General features: G+C 41.9%; 1 protein-coding gene across 1 annotated transcript in view; it reads left to right on the forward strand.

Annotated features, from left to right (window-relative positions):
- LOC134446424 (anthrax toxin receptor 1-like) overlaps positions 1-17,500 on the forward strand; it is a 91,704-nt gene that overhangs the window by 48,595 nt on the left and 25,609 nt on the right. Inside the window, exons 11-16 of the mRNA XM_063195796.1 lie at positions 221-290; positions 714-792; positions 4,327-4,422; positions 10,643-10,684; positions 13,702-13,800; positions 14,706-14,876. Coding sequence (XP_063051866.1) covers positions 221-290; positions 714-792; positions 4,327-4,422; positions 10,643-10,684; positions 13,702-13,800; positions 14,706-14,876 — 557 coding nt within the window. The remainder of the gene's footprint in view (positions 1-220; positions 291-713; positions 793-4,326; positions 4,423-10,642; positions 10,685-13,701; positions 13,801-14,705; positions 14,877-17,500) is intronic.

The following is a 17,500-nucleotide window of genomic DNA, read 5'->3' on the forward strand; positions in this document are numbered from 1 at the left end:
TGCACAGTAGAAAATACAAAATGTATTTCATGATGACCTGAATGACTTGAGAATCTTGTGTTTTCAATGGAATACTGCACAGTTATCTTAGAAGATTTAAGTTAAAAACAACATGTTGGTTTGTAGGTACGTGGCCAATAATGCTTATTCAGATTATTATTATTACACACAATATAATTGTAATTGTATTTTTTTCCTCTCTTTTGTTCTCTTCCTATAGTGGTGAAGCCTCTAATTGTTGAGGACACATACATGCTCTGTCCAGCACCAGTGCTGAGTGAGGAGGGAACGTAAGTACTGCTCTTTCTTTTCCTGTCCTGCCCTGTCTGCGACACAATAAAACTTTATTGCATTATATTACATTAATGATGGGTTGCTGATGTTTATTACATGTCCCCTTTATAACCACATTTATATGTCCTACTGCAATTAAAACAGGCCTCAGCAAATAAATTTAATGTACTGGTTACTGACTGACGGAGAAAGAATTTATGAAAACAATAGCCCAACATTCATGATGAAAGCACTTTTTTTCATAGAGGATTCCTCCTCTAACGTGTGTGTGTGTGTGTGTGTGTGTGTGTGTGTGTGTGTGTGTGTGTGTGTGTGTGTGTGTGTGTGTGTGTGTGTGTGTGTGTGTGTGTGTGTGTGTGTGTGTGTGTGTGTGTGTGTGTGTGTGTGTGTGTGTGTGTGTGTGTGTGTGTGTCTTGCAGTGCTGCTTCCCTGTACGTCAGCATGAACGAAGGCCTGAGTTTCATCTCCAGTTCCGTCACCATCACCACTGTTGGCTGTGTGAGTATTTCATAAGTTCAAATGTATTGGTTCAATAATGGACCTCTGTTGCACAGAAATGCTTTGCTCTGGCAGCAATGTAAATGTTAAATTTAAATGAACGATTACACTGACAGAAATTGCCTGTCACATGTGATTTTACTGCCCTTGTTGGTACAGTCAAACTATGTAACAACATGCACTGGTGTACTTTAACATTATGTACTTGCACTGTACCTTAAGGGGGGGTTGGCAGGCTTATAATGAGGCCAAGGGGGGCGTTGGCAAGCTAATGATGAGATCAAGGGGGCATTATGTGGTGATGCCCCCTGGGTGGGGAGGTCCACTGTGTGATTATTCAAAAAAGGTTGAGAACCTTACAATATATAAAGAGTCTCCAATATTACATATTGATGCAATCAGCAATAACACCTTTTATTCATATCCAGAGGCTTTCAATCCTTTGCCTTTCCATCACTTCACTTTAAGTTGCTGTGTGGAAAAATGCCAGGTCAGTTAAGACAGTGTTACAGTTATTTACTCTTTTCATTTCCTCTGGGATTAATACAAGTATTTAAGGTACATACAGTATTAACTGTAACTGATGCTCTGTACGTACATTAATTTACATTCGGCAAAGCAATGCTGAGGTAGGTGCATCGCTCAACAACACTACAGCTATGGATACAACACTATAGCTACAGTATGGATAAGTGTAAGCTTGAGAGAGGCCATTCATATTCTTCCTACCATAGACGATTGATAAGGAGGAGACAGCTCATGAGGAGCTTCTTCTGTAATCTCAGCCTGATCTCCAAAAATTCTGTGCTCCTGGACACGGATGTTAAGGACACGAAATCCGTGTCCAGGAGCACGGATTTTGCCAAAATTCCGTGCTCCTGGACACGGAATTGTTTTCCGTGCTCCAGGACATGGAATTGTTTTCCGCGATGGGCACACGGAAGTGCTTTCTAAAGGCTATTACCACAACACTGTGTTAACTCTATCATTTGAAAATACATACCAAATGCTAATCCTAAACAAAATAATGCTATAGTTATTTAAGTTGTGCCCTGACCAAAACTTAAACTTCCCTAAGCTGAACCTGTCATTAAAGACATATTTTTGAGAAATACCTTTTCCAGTTGGTTGCTAGGCTATCAAATTCATATAATGAATGAAAGAAAAATAGCTGTGTCCAGACCAAAACAATCCCTAACCCTAACCTGTCAGTAAGAAATGTTTTTTTGAGAAAAAATATTTGAAATTAGAAAAATCCTGAGAAAACACAAGACTGTGGAAACAGAGCTCGGAGTATAGAGAGAGCACTTCTGTGTGTCCATCACGGAAAATAATTCCGTGTCCAGGAGCACGGAATTTTTGGAGATCATGTTGGGAATCTATATGATGTTCTGGAATGAATATGCTCCTAAACTGCCAGCACATGGCTGCCTTGCAAAGGTTGGTGTCCCATCAACATTACTTACAGAATTAGTTAGAAGGTAGACTGTTGACCAAACTCTTCTACTGAACTGAATGCCATGTTTCCTCCATGTCATTGTCAACATGGCGGCCGTTTAGTGCGTGTAGTGTCCATCATTCAAGCACTGCGTTTTCCCGCCATTGTTAGGGGATCATCCTGGCACTTTCAGTGCACTGGCTCAACCGACATTTTCAGCCTGTGCGCCCTAGGCACTGAAGCACAGTGCCCGAAGTGCACAAGTGCGTGGATTGAGACACAGGGTTTGACTGCACGCAATAAAAAGCCGCCATGTTGACAATGAAACGTGGCGTTAAGTTCAGTAGAAGAGTTTGGTGAACAGTCTCCTAATTCTGTAAGCAATGTTGCTGAGACACCAACCTTTTCATGCCAACCCAAGTATTGTATCTGTGATTTTTGCTCTTTGAAATGTAAATACAAGCACGAGACGCTGAGCATTCTAAACAGTAACCAACCGATATTTTGGCGAGCTAATGCCATGCTCAGCCATCCCTTCCAGCGAGGGCACAGTGCATAGTGCTCGAACTTTTCCACGCAACACTTTGCACTGAAGACCTCAGTGCACTGTGCACTCTGTGCGCTGACCATCAGTGCACTGACACAAGTGTGTGGAACACAAATGAGACATAGGGATTTATTAGGAGAGTTGCGTCAATGGAGGACCAGGAAGTAAATTCGCCCCTCCTTTCAACGAGATCGAGGTCGTGCCTAAAGCGGCTGCCTTTCCATAGACTAAGGCTAACATAAAACCACCACATAAAAAGCCAAAAGTAAGGACAAACGAACTATACTGCTGGATATACCACAAATATGTGAACTAACAACAGTCTTAGTAGTGATAAATCCCTTAAAATTTGATGACATTATGTAAATTCACGAAAATAACACTTATTTTGGGGGATCAGGTTTAAGACCAGGCTAAATAACGGTCAAATATCCGTCCGAATCACTGTAATTTTCTTAAAGTCCATGGATTACTGCAAGAAAGTGGCAAGTTAATGACTTTTACTCACGCCATCCCCTTTACATCGAGCTGTGGGAATATAGAGAAAGGAATATAGAGCACTTCCGTGTGTCCATCACGGAAAACAATTCTGTGTCTAGGTGCACGGAATTTGGGTAAAATCTGTGAAACTGACACAAATTTTGTGTCCCAAAGATCCGTGTCTATTTCACGGAATTCTGAGAGATCATTTGGCAGTTCTGTGATCTCCACTCGCCCAAATGTGCCAGAATCAAGTTAGCTCAAATCAAAACATGACTGTGAGACTCAATGAAAATGTGCTTGACAAATGTCTAATAAAAATAAGGATTGAAAGTATCAGACTTTCAGATGTGCTTGGAACTAGAACAACAAGCCATACTAGAGAAGCCTGCCTCCTTCTTCTGGCTCTTGCAATCCTGTCCGTGGCAGTCATCTGTGGTTTCAATTCAAAATCACGTACTTTCAGTTTTGAGTAAGATAAGTTGGGCTCCTCATCCTCCAATGTGAGTCAATGATGTGCAGAAGAGGAAATGAGTGTTATTACACCTGCCAGGTTTAGACTTTGGCCAGATGGCCTTGCTAACCTCTGATGGCACTCAGCCTCTGTGAGGTCTTGAAAACAACTCATAACTTCCACGGACTCAAGGAAGAGTTTCTGCTCCTCCTGAGTTCTCTTCAAAATGAGCAAACAGTTAGAGCCAGCACTCTGGGGTTATGTATACAGACACACATACTGTACACAGACAGAGTAACACACACACATGCACACAAGTGACACACACACAAGCACACTCAGTTGGATAAGACCATTCATGCCATACCTGTCCATCTTGATAACATAAGTGTAAATGAGCATAACCTTTCCCCTAACCCCTCTCTGCTTTTGGTAATTGTTCATTACCTCCGCCAAGGGGGTTATGTGATCGTCCAAGTTTGTTGTCTGTTTGTTTGTGATGCGTGTGTGTTTCTGTCCAACAGAAGGTGGAAGTGTGCTCGCTGAGCACTTCTCTTTCTTTTTTTAGTTTATAATTTCTAACCCTCTCTTGTGTATTCTGTGTTTGGTGTTTAGTCGGATGGGACCATCTTGGCCATAGCGCTGCTTATCCTGATGCTGCTCCTCATCCTGGCCCTCCTTTGGTGGTTCTGGCCTCTCTGCTGCACCGTGGTAGGTTCCTCTGGCATGCACTGGTGGTTCTCATGCCAATTGCATAGCAACAATTACATTACATGGTAGCCATGCAGTATGCACTCTTTTGCTTCTTTTAATATATTACGACTGGGTATTTTCGACACAAGATTGTGAAGGTGTTTTAATTTCTTTTATCTTCAGTACTTTACACATTCACATCACTTCACCAAAGATGGCCACACAGAAACTTCTGCTTTAGTCACTAACAACTAACCATCAAGTAAAGTGAAGGAAACATCATCTTTCCTAATGTCTTCCAGTGGCAATGGTTTACTTTGGTGACTCACAGGTAAGAGCTTCTGTAAGCATCTGTGAGTAAGCTACTAGCTGCTCCCCATCTGTGACCATCTGTGAGTGAGTAGGCTACTAGCTGCTCCCCATTCGTCACTGACTGTAACTGCTGCACTGATTGATGATCGCACTGAACGTGAGGTCATCACCCCCAGAGTGTTTTGCTCTGAGACATTGTAGGCTACAGATCATTTAGTGTGGTCTCTTTCCCAGAACCCTGCCTTGTGCTTGTGCTTGGTTAGGAGCTAAGTGTTACAGAGTAAGCAAAGATCACAAGCACAAGCAAAATATCACAATCCTCTGAGGTTTGAGTATGATATTACCACTGCTCACTTACAACGAGGACTCAATCAGCATTCAGACTGGTGTTCTCCAGTGGCGGACCCCATTGACATTGTGGAGACTGTTGGCCACGTTGCCTCATTTTCAACTTTGATGGTTGGTTGGTGGACCCGTTCACCAATTGGGAAATCGCGCACTCCTCCAGCAGCAACAAATGAAATAAAAAAATGAGAAGTGAATTTTCCCAGCAGCAGCCAATGAAATCAACAACATTAATGTTTTAATTTATTTGATTGAGTGCTATGACCTGTTGCCTGTCGAGCTGTTAGAATGGAACACTGAATTGTGCCCCGCTTCACTTTGCTCAATTCACTTCCATGTAGCCTATCCCAACAGTCACAGGGGAGTCCCATACCTTGGTTCCTATTGGAGCACCACTGGCACCCTCTTTCATCTAATAGATTATTTTGACCTTCCCCTTTGGTCCCTAATCACCATGCCCGGTCAGGGGGATGTCGAAGGTGTGCCTTGAGTTACTTGGGCCTCGGACCCTTTCACCTGCTTAGGGAACAAAAGGTCAAAGGGTTAGGTGAAGAAAAAAAAGCATGAAATTGACAAACAGACCCAGACCTCTCACCCTGTGGAAAAGGGTGTGTAATTCTGACTTCCTATGAAATGTCAGGGGGATTCCTCAGGGTCAAGAAATCAATTTCCCACAGTCCAGTTGCATTCAACCTCTACTGGCCCACGTTCTCATACACTCTGCAAAAATGTATTGATGACTTAATGCTCTAATGTTTCTTTCCCCTCTTCAAAATTCAATACTACATATGAGTGATTCTACGATTCCCCTACGCTTTTGGCAAAAGCAAAATGTCAATTATCAGTATTTTTTTTCAACTAAATGACCTAGATGTTTACATAGTGTATATATTTAAGTTTCCATACAAACAAATTGCCAAGCTTAATCTTAAATCATTTGATAAATACTCTAATGAAAGCGAACATTTGCTTAATTATTTTGTCAACAGTGTTATGGACAAATACTATGTCATTTCAAACGTATATAAAAATACTACAGAGTTGAAACAATATATGTTTGAAAGTGCTTATGTCCCTTAGCAGTAATGTTGTCATTAATCTGTGCAACTGATATAGAAAATGTGATTGTTGAGCTTCATAAGTAGGATTTTATGAGTCACTGTGATACAGACTGACACATTTTTCATCATAAATCCCTGTAACGTCTGATTTGAATATAGTCACCCTCCTTACACAAGACTTCCTTCTCCAGAGATAATCCCTAGTGTATGTTCATAGGATTTTTCCAACACATAAGGGATCAATAGCGCAAAAAACACTTTCAAAACAGTCAACCGTGTTACTCAACTGTGTTACGGTCAACAGTGCAGGGGAACAAGTCGGCACTTTTTTAGGAGAAAAAACAGAGCAGACAAACCCATCTCCCTAGAACACAAATTATTTTGTTTGTTTGTCTGTCAATATAGATATAAATTGGCAAAAACATACTTCTCCTCAACTGTCATCAGTGTTGCCAGATTGGGCTGGTTCCCGCCCAATTGGGCTGCTTAGGATGGCCGTGTGCGGGTAAAAATGGCATCTATCAAAAAAACCTTCCCACTGCCACATAAATCAATAGAATTGGGTGGGTTTTTAGGGCGGATTTTGATCATTTTTTGGGCTGGAAATCATCAGCCTCATCTGGCAACCCTGACTGTCATACTTAATTGTAACACCATTGACGGTAACACCATTGACATTTCAGCCATTTTTATGGTGTTGTGCTAACTGAGGACCTCAGAAGTTCCACCACAACACCTTAATCGATTCATGTATCTGTATGCTTTATCTGTGTTTTTCTACATGTGATTTCTAATTCAGATTCTTATGAATATGTTGATAACACAGTTGACAGGCAATTTTCCCGCCATGAGAACATGAAAAAGAATGGATTAAATTATGGAAGGATGGAGCTCAAAATTTACCAAAAAGTCTTCCCGTATCCTGCCAAAGAGGTTATGACATCACGTGATGTTATTCGTATGGCCTAAGACCAAACCATTACTGATTTATGGAGGAGGTTTCAGACCGTGACACGGTTAACACAGTTTTCGTGGACACACACAAAATGGCAAATTTCATGTATAATGGAAAGGACAGTGGTCTTTCTGACAGTTTTGTCATATTGTGAAGATTACTGTGAATCAACATTTGCAATCGTCTTGGTCAAAACAAGTTTCTTTACATGCTAATATGAAGACTGAATCTGACATTTGGAAAACAGGACGGCATGAAAATGCCCAAAACCAGTATTAAATATTCATTCTTGCTGAGGGAAATAATGCTATGTCTACACTTTCTGTATTATATGAAAGATAAATGTTTTCTAATGTCCAAAACATCATTGGATGCAGTTAATAGTTAGTGGAATTGCCAAATAAAATCCACGGACTTAAAAGTGTAGGCGAATTAGAGAATCACTCATATCTTAGTTCGAATGTAATTGCAGCAGCATTGCACTTCTCCACTCTCTAAAAAGTGATTCCTTTGGAAATAGCTATGCTTGCGAAGAAAAACTTGAAGGTGTCTAGGCCTCCTTCCTTGTCTTTCTTTTGAATTCTCCAGTGCCTGAGAGGCCAAGATGTGACAATATGCATAAGCAGTGACAAGAGCTACCATAGCATAGGATGAAATGTATCATGTCATTGCAAACTAAAAACTCAAGAAAGTCTGAACCATATATGTCACTGAAACCCAACACCAGTGTCATATACTGTCTCAGTAAAATCGTGCGATAACTTGACTGTGATGCAATCTCTGTCTGTGATTAGATGAAGTAATGGGTTCAAACTTCAAAATGACTGTTATGCTCAGAGCCACAGCATGCCTACACATAAGTGAGTAATAGGAGAGGTGATGTTTGACCTGCTTATGTCCTGAGATGGAGCCAGGGTTCATCATCTGGAGGACTTGAGGAAAAGTGATGAAAAGTGAGAGAGGGAGGGAGAGGCCACTGTGTGTGTGTGTGTGTGTGTGTGAGCACAAGAGAGTGTGGGGGAGATGGTGAGAGAAGGCAAGCAGAGAGAGCAAAAGAGAGAGGGGGAGAAATGAAATAGCTAAACCCTGCCATTAGGTTACTTCAATAATTAATTCCAATCCTTGGCTCCTGAAGCGTCCACTGTCAAGGGGGTGCCGTCATTGGTCATTTATTTTTTCCAGGTCCAATATCCTTTTGTCAGGAGGACACATTTGTAATATTTGTTGTCTACATGTTTTGTCTTTTGATTATTAGATACCCAGGGGAAATATACAAGTAGTAAGGGCTTTTTCTCGAGTTCTTCTTGAATATTCTACATCTCGCATTGAACAGGATACAGCTTCTTATCTCTGATATAACTGTGTGTTAAAAATCCTGCAAAGTCCTTGTGACATCATAGTGAGAAATTGAAATATTGGCAAAATTCTAATCACATCATACCAGAGACGCTCGAAAGGAATCTTGAAAATCTTTGATGGTACTCACATTTCATAAAGCAAAAGAAGGCTCAGTCTCCCAGCCTTAAGGATGAAACCTGGAACTGGATCCTTCAGTTTTGCTTTTGCTCAGCCATTTTCAATCATCCCCAGTGTGTGCTGCATGTGTCAGTCTGCCCAGAAGTGTCTCGGAAAGTGAGAGGTTGCCATGGGGAACCAGCTAATGTTTCAGTTCTTTGGGCATGCTGAAAGGAAAAACCCAGCCTTGCTACAGGCCAATCTGCATACTGAGTTGTGCAGCTGCAGGCCTGCAGCACACTGCAAACTGTAAACTGTACAACGGTTTTGCTACAGAAATACAAGTTGAATTCTGCTGTAGCCTATCATAGGGCTTAATTCCATTACTGTGGTAATGCCGACACCCATTCTACAGTGTTTGGAGTTTTACAGAACACTCAAAGTTGTGTCCCTTCACAATACAACTTGAATTCTGCTGATGTGCAATGGTTGTGTCTCAAAATACAGGTCAAATTCCACTGTAGCCAAAATCCAGTAACGCCAATGTGATTTGTGTTTTAAACAACAACAGAGGAGAGGACAAGTCAGATTCAGAGTCAGTCATTATTTATGGTGCACATTCCTGTGGACTGTTCTCACATGTTTGTCTCCTCCAGAAACTTTTTCCCCTTCTTCTTTTCTTTTCCTTTTTTCTTTTCCATTTCTCCACCCCCAACCCAAATCCAAGTTTCCTAAAACCCAAGTTTCCTAGAACCCTAGTTTTTTAAAAGCACTAGCTGAACTGACTGACAGTGACCAAACTTCTCTCGGGGGGCTTACATGTGGCTCTTCTTCACAGTGTTGTGTTGTTACTGTAATCACAGAGCCACCCCCAAAACCTTGAAAACCATGCTGGAATAACTGACCAACCCCCAACAACACACGCATGTACACACACACACACACACACGCACGCACGCACGCACGAACGCACGCACGCACGCACGCACGCACACAGGCACGCACGCACGCACACACACACACACGCACGCACAAACACACACACGCACACACACACACACACACACACACACACACACACACACACACACACACACACACACACACACACACACACACACACACACACACACACCCCTCCCTTACCCCTCCTAGGTTATGGGGAATCTGGACGACAGATTTCTGGGTCAGTTCTGGTTGCTTGCTTGCTTGTAAATGGGGCACGCAAAAACGGAGAAAAAAACAGCAATGAGAAAAAAGAGAAATGCTGGACAATTCTTCAGTCATGTGTTTCTGTGTATCCTTGCTTTTGTCACACACATTGAACACATTACTCAAACCGGGTGACATGGTAATGAAAGGGGCGTTTGAACAATCAGCTGAGCAAGGAAGGATTAGCTTTGACGTGCCGGCGAGTGTGTGAACTGGAGCTCTCGTGAGAGTGTGTTTGAGACGCATTGTGGTGGTGGTGTGTGATGCTAAAATTAGCATGGCTACCTTGCTAATAGACATACAAGGCCTTTGCATACTGATGACCATCACCAGCCCAGCTGGTTCTAATAAGATTGTGCTAGCATGCTAACTGATGTCTCTCATTGATAACAGTTGGTGATGATGTGTGGTCAAGGTTTTTGTTGTGTTTTTTTTCCTCGAAGAGTTGTTCATTGACCTACAAGGAGCTCAGACTAGAAAGCTATTGGATGTGACCGGTTTGCTTATATGTATGTCACAAGATCACATTCCAGAAGAGTTGAATCAACAAGGAGAGGCCTTTAAGCCTAAAATAAAGTTTCCAAACCAGTTTCACTGCCTGATGAACTTGTAGGGTGAAAGGCTTATACTTAAAGAATCTCTGCTTCTACTGTTTACGTAACTACACAAAGTAAGTTTGTAGGTGTACAGTACGGCGACCAAAGGGAAATATTAGCCTCTTCAGTGGTGCTGTAACATATTTGCATTTGAAGTAGCCTATACAAGTATACAAGTTATAAAATGATTTAAACAGACAGATTTTTTTTGTCATGCTTTCCTTCCTTGCCAACTGCCATTATAAACTTTTACCCCCTTTTTAACCCCCCCCCCCGCAACCCCCACCTTCTTCTCTCTACAGATTATCCATGAGCCTCCACCTCCAGTCATAGAAGACAGCTCGGTAAGCTGTACACATGTATGCCTATACATTTTCAGTTTATTCAGTTCACATATGTCAATACAGTACAAAAACAATAATACTATTCCACCTGTATTGAGATCAAGTACTCTCCCTCAGCTGTATGGTATCCATTGTCTTGCAAATTCCACAGTCTGAATAAACAGACACACAGAGTTGTTACTTAGAAGGTATGTCGAATATTTAAACTAATTAGCCTTTGAAAGATTAGCAATGAATCAGGTATGGTTTAGCAAGGTAAATAATAGTTTTAGTGTAGGATATTGGATGTACATAACACACTGTACATAAAAATGTGCACGTAGGCCTATATCCATTTGTACTTGATTTGGGGTGAAGTTAGGATTGTATTACCACACTAGCAAGAATATGATTGCGTTTAAAGTTGTTATACTAGATAAAGGCATCGGGTTGCGCCGCACACAAAAAGACAATCACAACTGTCAATCTCATCCCCGATGATAAACACAGAGAATGCCATCTATTTTGAGTCGTAAATATCAAACAGTGTTTTTTTACGATATCTACGATTTGCGATCGGTGACTATTTGAACTAGCAACATTCTAGAACATTGCAGACGACAAGGATCTCTTACCCGTCAATCTCTTGCGATGGTCCTGGGGGGTAACATTCCACCGATTGAGGGGTTTTCAGCCGAGAATCAGGCTGATAGTGCAGGGCAGTCATGGGTGAGCGGTTAGGGCGTCAGACTTGCATCCCAGAGGTTGACGGTTCGACTCCCGACCCGCCAGGTTGGTGGGGGGGAGTAATCAACCAGTGCTCTCCCCCATCCACCTCCATGACTGAGGTACCCTGAGCATGGTACCGTCCCACCGCACTGCTCCCCATGGGGCGCCACTGAGGGCTGCCCCCTTGCACGGGTGAGGCATAAATGCAATTTCGTTGTGTGCAGTGTGCAGTGTTCACTTGTGTGCTGTGGAGTGCTGTGTCACAATGACAATGGGAGTTGGAGTTTCCCAATGGGCTTTCACTTTCACTTTTCAGTTTGAGGCCGTCTTAAGACAGGGCTTAGTTCAACAGTTTTAGAATGGCGTTGTTTTTTTTCACCTCCTGAAAAGTAGCACTTTTGGAGATACATTTTTTTTTCTGATGTGATGATGTATTTATTTATTTACTTATTTATTTATGTACATATTCATTCATTTATATTTTAATACATTAATATTGAATGCTCACAGGAAGATGAGGTCATGTCAGTAGATTACATCAGTTATGACTTGACGCTGACATAATTTGTCAAGATGTAATTATGTCATCAACCGCTGCGGTGTTAAAAAGAAGTAAAAGTCTCATTACTGAGCATGCCAACAATGACAACATGTACAATTGTAGTCAAAAGAGCCAAGTTGTGCGCAACCGTACGTCTTTGTGGTGGTTACAGATGTTTCACCTGTTCCGATCTGAAAAAGCCTACTATGGTGAATGGGGATACATGCTCAAGCTCCAGAATGAAGTCAAATCTCTTCCAAATTTGAGTCTTACGAGTCTCTTCCTGAACTGTATCTCCTCCATGCACTTGCATATATCAGCACGTTCAAAAACGTCCATGCATGAAATGACTCTGCAACAGAGCTGATTGCTGGAGGATGTTTCATGGAACATGATAGGCCAAGGGGAGAAAATGGCCAAAGCAACTGACGTCTGTCTTGGCATAAAACTCACAGTTTACTGTCAAACACGTCATACACGTACAAGAGTGTCTCAGGACTCCCAATCAAGCGGTCCAGTTTCGATATCAGTGTATGTCTGCAAGGAATTGATTTCTAAAATTCTAAATAGATTGTAGGTTCGTAGAGCTGGGACTATTTTGAGAAATGCAGGCTTTTGGATGGATCGCAGTAACCAACCCGAAGTCCTTTTTGTTTAAAGTGTAGACAGGTTGGGACTTAAATTGTACGCACTGCTTTGCAAAAATTGCATAAGAGGGCTGGTGGCACTTCACAGGCCGGTTTTAAACTCTGCACTAGATCTCATTAGGGGCTCTGCTTTGAACATAAATTAATTCCTGGACCGCAAACTCCGCAAACAGATTGAATTTTTTTTTTCTTTCTTCTTTTTTTTCTGTGCCCTGGGCAGGGAGTGGCTTACATCAGGGGGTCTGACTGCTGTGAGGTGATAGATTAGATTAGTCTGGAATATCAGCCTGTGCGTGTGCGTGTGCGTGTGTGCCAGACAGAGTTGGCGGCTTATGTCATTTCCTGACTTACATACACACATTTGAGCCATAGTCTACACTTCTAGGAACTGCGGAGGCAGGTTAGGAGACATGTGATGCTTGAGTAGAGTGAGGAGTGAGGAGTGGGGGTTGAGGTTGCGAAAGAAGTCCTTTAGGATGGAAAAATGTAGGTCATAAAAAACTCAGAGCAGGTCCGTAAATGAGAAATGAAGCAACACCAGAGGGTTTAGAGATGGAGTAATTGTTTTATGGTATTTCTTTTTTTCCCTCTCTCCTCGTTCCTGCCATGTGCCCGCAGCTCAATTCAGAATTACAGAATCACTGCACTTAAAACTGAAGGGAGAAGAAAAAAAAACTTTCAACAGGGTTGCATAATGTGGCATAAAATAAGGTTAGCAGAAATAGCAAAGGAGCAACCACAGGTAAATTAACTGATGGATATGATTTCATACATTGATAGGATTTTACACAGAGGTTTGACCAAAGAGCCAAGGCAACGCTCTTGCATTTGTATTCCATTGCTTACTATTGGATTTACAGGTCCTGGCTATTGGTGTAGAAACAATAACTGCACTGTTATACCATCATTAATATTCAGAAAAAAGTACAGAGATAAAATATAGATAATAACCAAGGATCTCTGCCGTTTTACTGACATGTGTAAGAAAAGAAAATGTTAACATGGCCACATTTATCTGGCTAACATGACAGTCTGTACAAAAACAGATAGTTTGTCTGGCTAATGTTAATATCTCTTGTATTACAGTATTAAATAAAACACATCTTTTTGTGACTCTTTAGGATGAGGAGGAGGAGGATGGCATGCCCAAGAAGAAATGGCCCACGGTGGACGCCTCCTACTATGGAGGCCGGGGAGTAGGAGGCATCAAGCGGATGGAGGTCTGAAACACAGCAAACTAAAACACCTCAACACTTGTATACTCTTAACCACTTGAATAATTGGTTCTTCGGAGTAATGCCTTGGAAGAGCCTTTTTTCAGCGCTTCGGGGAACCATCCAGGCATAATTTCTTTAATGACCCATTTGGTGATTATATGACAGCATCACATCAATGCAACCTGAAAGTCTAAAGCCCTAATGTGAGGAACTATTACATACAGCTGCATATCCTCTATTTTTTATTTACTCACATATTTCTATGTAAGCAAATTGTTTCATTTCCCCATTCTTAAAAACAAACAGACTCTAAATAAGTAATTTGTTCTAAACAAACAGAATATAAGGCCACTCATCCAAAAGAGTTGAAGTAGGTATTACAAATATACTGTAGGAACACAGTGAGAAGAGGTTTTGGATGCTTTCTTTACTTTTTTTGTCCCACCTAAAATAATAATATTTTCTGGTAAACATGTGTGTGTTGCTGTGCATGTGTCTCTTTGTTGGACTCCAGTGAATGTTAACAGCAGCGAGTGTTTTCCATTAGGACGTGATAAGACGGAGGGAGAGACACGTCTGGAATTCATGGCTCTTGGCTTGGCTTAGCTGCTGAGAAGCAGGACTGCACTTTAACGCTAGACCTCATATGGCCTCTGCTCTTCTCTTCTCTTCTCTTCTCTTCTCTTCTCTTCTCTTCTCTTCTCTTCTCTTCTCTTCTCTTCTCTTCTCTTCTCTTCTCTTCTCTTCCTTTGCTTCTCTTCTCTTCATTCTCTTCTCTTTCCTGCTCTGTTGGGTTTCCCCCATGAAAACTTATATCTGTCTTTCTTTGTCGTTCTGTTTCTCTCCCTCTCTCTCTCTCTCTCTCTCTCTCTCTCTCTCTCTCTCTCTCTCTCTCTGTCCATCTCTAGGTGCGCTGGGGCGACAAGGGTTCTACGGAGGAGGGTGCTAAGTTGGAGAAGGCCAAGAATGCGCGGGTCAAGATGCCTGAGCAGGAGGAGTACGAGCTGGCCCCAACACGCATCCTCAACAACGGCATGAGGAAACCAGCTAGCCCCCACAAGTGGTATTCCCCCATCAAGGTGTGTGATATAGTCTAGTGTGTACTAGTGGTACTCCCCCATCAAGGTGTGTGATATAGTCTAGTGTGTACTAGTGGTACTCCCCCATCAAGGTGTGTGATATAGTTTAGTGCAGAGATGTAAAACATAATGGATACGGTTCAATCCCGGATGATTCGATCCTTGTAGAGAAAAAAATAAGAATGTCAGAAAAGAAGTCAGTCTCATACCCATTATGAAGTTGCCAGGTTTTCAATCCTTGAGAGCAATTTTTGCAGTCATTGCTCCTGATATATCCACTGTCATCCACCTCAAGATGACTCACTGCAATGTGATTCCGATATGAAGCAGACATTTTTGATGTCTTGCAACTATGTTACCGGTGCAGCCCACGTGAGATCAAATTGGCTGTATGTGACCCCTGGACCAAAACGAGTTTGACACCCCTGGTCTGGTGTGTTGTAATGGTTCTTCTCCACCCTGTGAGAAAAGCGGCTGTATTGTGATTCACGAGAGCGAAACACCACAGCGTAATCATTTGTCATGTTCTGATGTCAGAAGACGTTACCAAGATGACCAGGAATGAAAGTCTTTCCTATGAGAATGAGTTTGATTGTACTCCCCCATGGTTTTAGCCAAATACACTTGTAGTTATTTTACAGGGTATTGGTTATAGTCCCAGACACAATGTGGGGTTAGGTGCCCTGCTCAAGGACACTTCGTAGGAGGAGAGTTGTGGGAGGAGAGTTAAAGGGGGGATTCGAACCAGCAACCCTCTGATCTTAAGACCACCTCCCTAACCATTAGGTCACAGCTGCCACTGGTAAATTGCAGATGTGCATAACAAAAACATCAGCAATGGCTAATTATAGGTGTAGGGAGGAATTACATTAATGGGCGTGAGGAATAAATTCCTCACACGAGAGGCATCAATAATGTAAGTACACTACAATAATTGGATGTGCAAAGAATAAATTCCTCGCACGGCTGGCAGCAATAATGTAGGGATCATTACATTGATGTAAATGAAATCACATTAATGTAAGTGAAATTTGGTTGCCAAGTATAATCTTCTTACACAGAGTTCCAAGTATGTAATGTGTTATTACATTTTCAAGTGAGGAGTAAAAGTGTAAGAAATGACGCATGAGAAGTGTGTTAAAGTCCTCGCGCTGGGGTATCAATAATGTAGATATGGGTTTATGGAATCATCAATTGTGTAATTAATGATTGCATAAATCACGTGTTACGCCAGTCTCATAAATCGTAACATAATAAAAGTAGTAATCTGAAGGTAATTATGTGAATTCTTTTCTGGTTGACTTCGTAGAAATTGTTCAAATAAGACAAACACAGTTCACCACAATGCATATTTATTGTAGGCTAAAAACATCATCCGGTAATAACACTGATCCAGCCAATGTGATTTGCAGGGCATAAGAACTTAAGTAACATATACAATATACTGTATACACGGGTGTGTGGGAAGGATGCACTATGCTTGTGTGTATGTGTACGCCATGCGTGTATGTGTGTGAGAGAGAGAGAGGGAGAGAGAGAGAGAGAGAGAGAGAGGGGCGCGCGCTTCGTGGAGTGCTGTGCGCTTGTGTTTTGTTACTATAATGAGGGAAAATGGTGTGCATTTTGTGTAATGAGGGAAAATGAATTAAACTTGGCTGTAGAAGTACCTACATAGGCCTATTGTGTGAATCATAGGTCAGACATGACATTGTCTCCCCTTTGAAGAGACACTGTATCCTCTTTGTGAATGGTGCACAGATGAGTTTGTGAAATCATCAATGATCTATTGCGATTATTTATTTTTATTTAAGCAAGCACAGACCATACACTGTTTGTGTTAACTGCTATACTGCTATTTAAGTAACATCCATGTGCTGATTGATGCAGTAAGGCCTCAGCAGTCCCAATAGCAGTCTGGTAAACATCTGTAGACTGTTGCATCCTCCCTACTCAAGATGCCTGTACGAGACATAAAGACGCAAACACTCTCTCTCTCTCTCTCTCTCTCTCTCTCTCTCTCTCTCTCTCTCTCTCTCTCTCTCTCTCTCTCTCTCTCTCTCTCTCTCTCTCTCTCTCTCTCTCTCTCACACACACACACACATACACGCACACTCACTCACTCACTCACACACACACACACACACACACACACACACACACACACACACACACACACACACACACACACACACACACACACACACACACACACACACACACACACACACACACACACAGGACAAGGATATTTGGCCCAAGTCCAAAATTATATCATAAACAAATATAAATTCATGGCCTTCAGATGTGATTTGGTATTTTTGCGGGATGTGGTATGTGTTGAAACTTAGCAGGGGCAGGAACCTAACAGGAAAACATGCTTGGAGTATAATCATATTTTAAATAAAAACCCACAGAGGCCCAAAACACGCGTCTCAGTAAAGAGGACACACACACACACACACACACACACACACACACACACACACACACACACACACACACACACACACACACACACACACACACACACACACACACACACACACACACACACACACACACTCACACCTCCCGATTAATTAAAATGCCCACATGTCGACTGGTATCGGTGAGTTTCTCCAGAC

The sequence above is a fragment of the Engraulis encrasicolus genome, chromosome 3, assembly GCF_034702125.1.
Source record: "Engraulis encrasicolus isolate BLACKSEA-1 chromosome 3, IST_EnEncr_1.0, whole genome shotgun sequence".
Classification (NCBI taxonomy): Eukaryota; Metazoa; Chordata; class Actinopteri; order Clupeiformes; family Engraulidae; genus Engraulis; species Engraulis encrasicolus.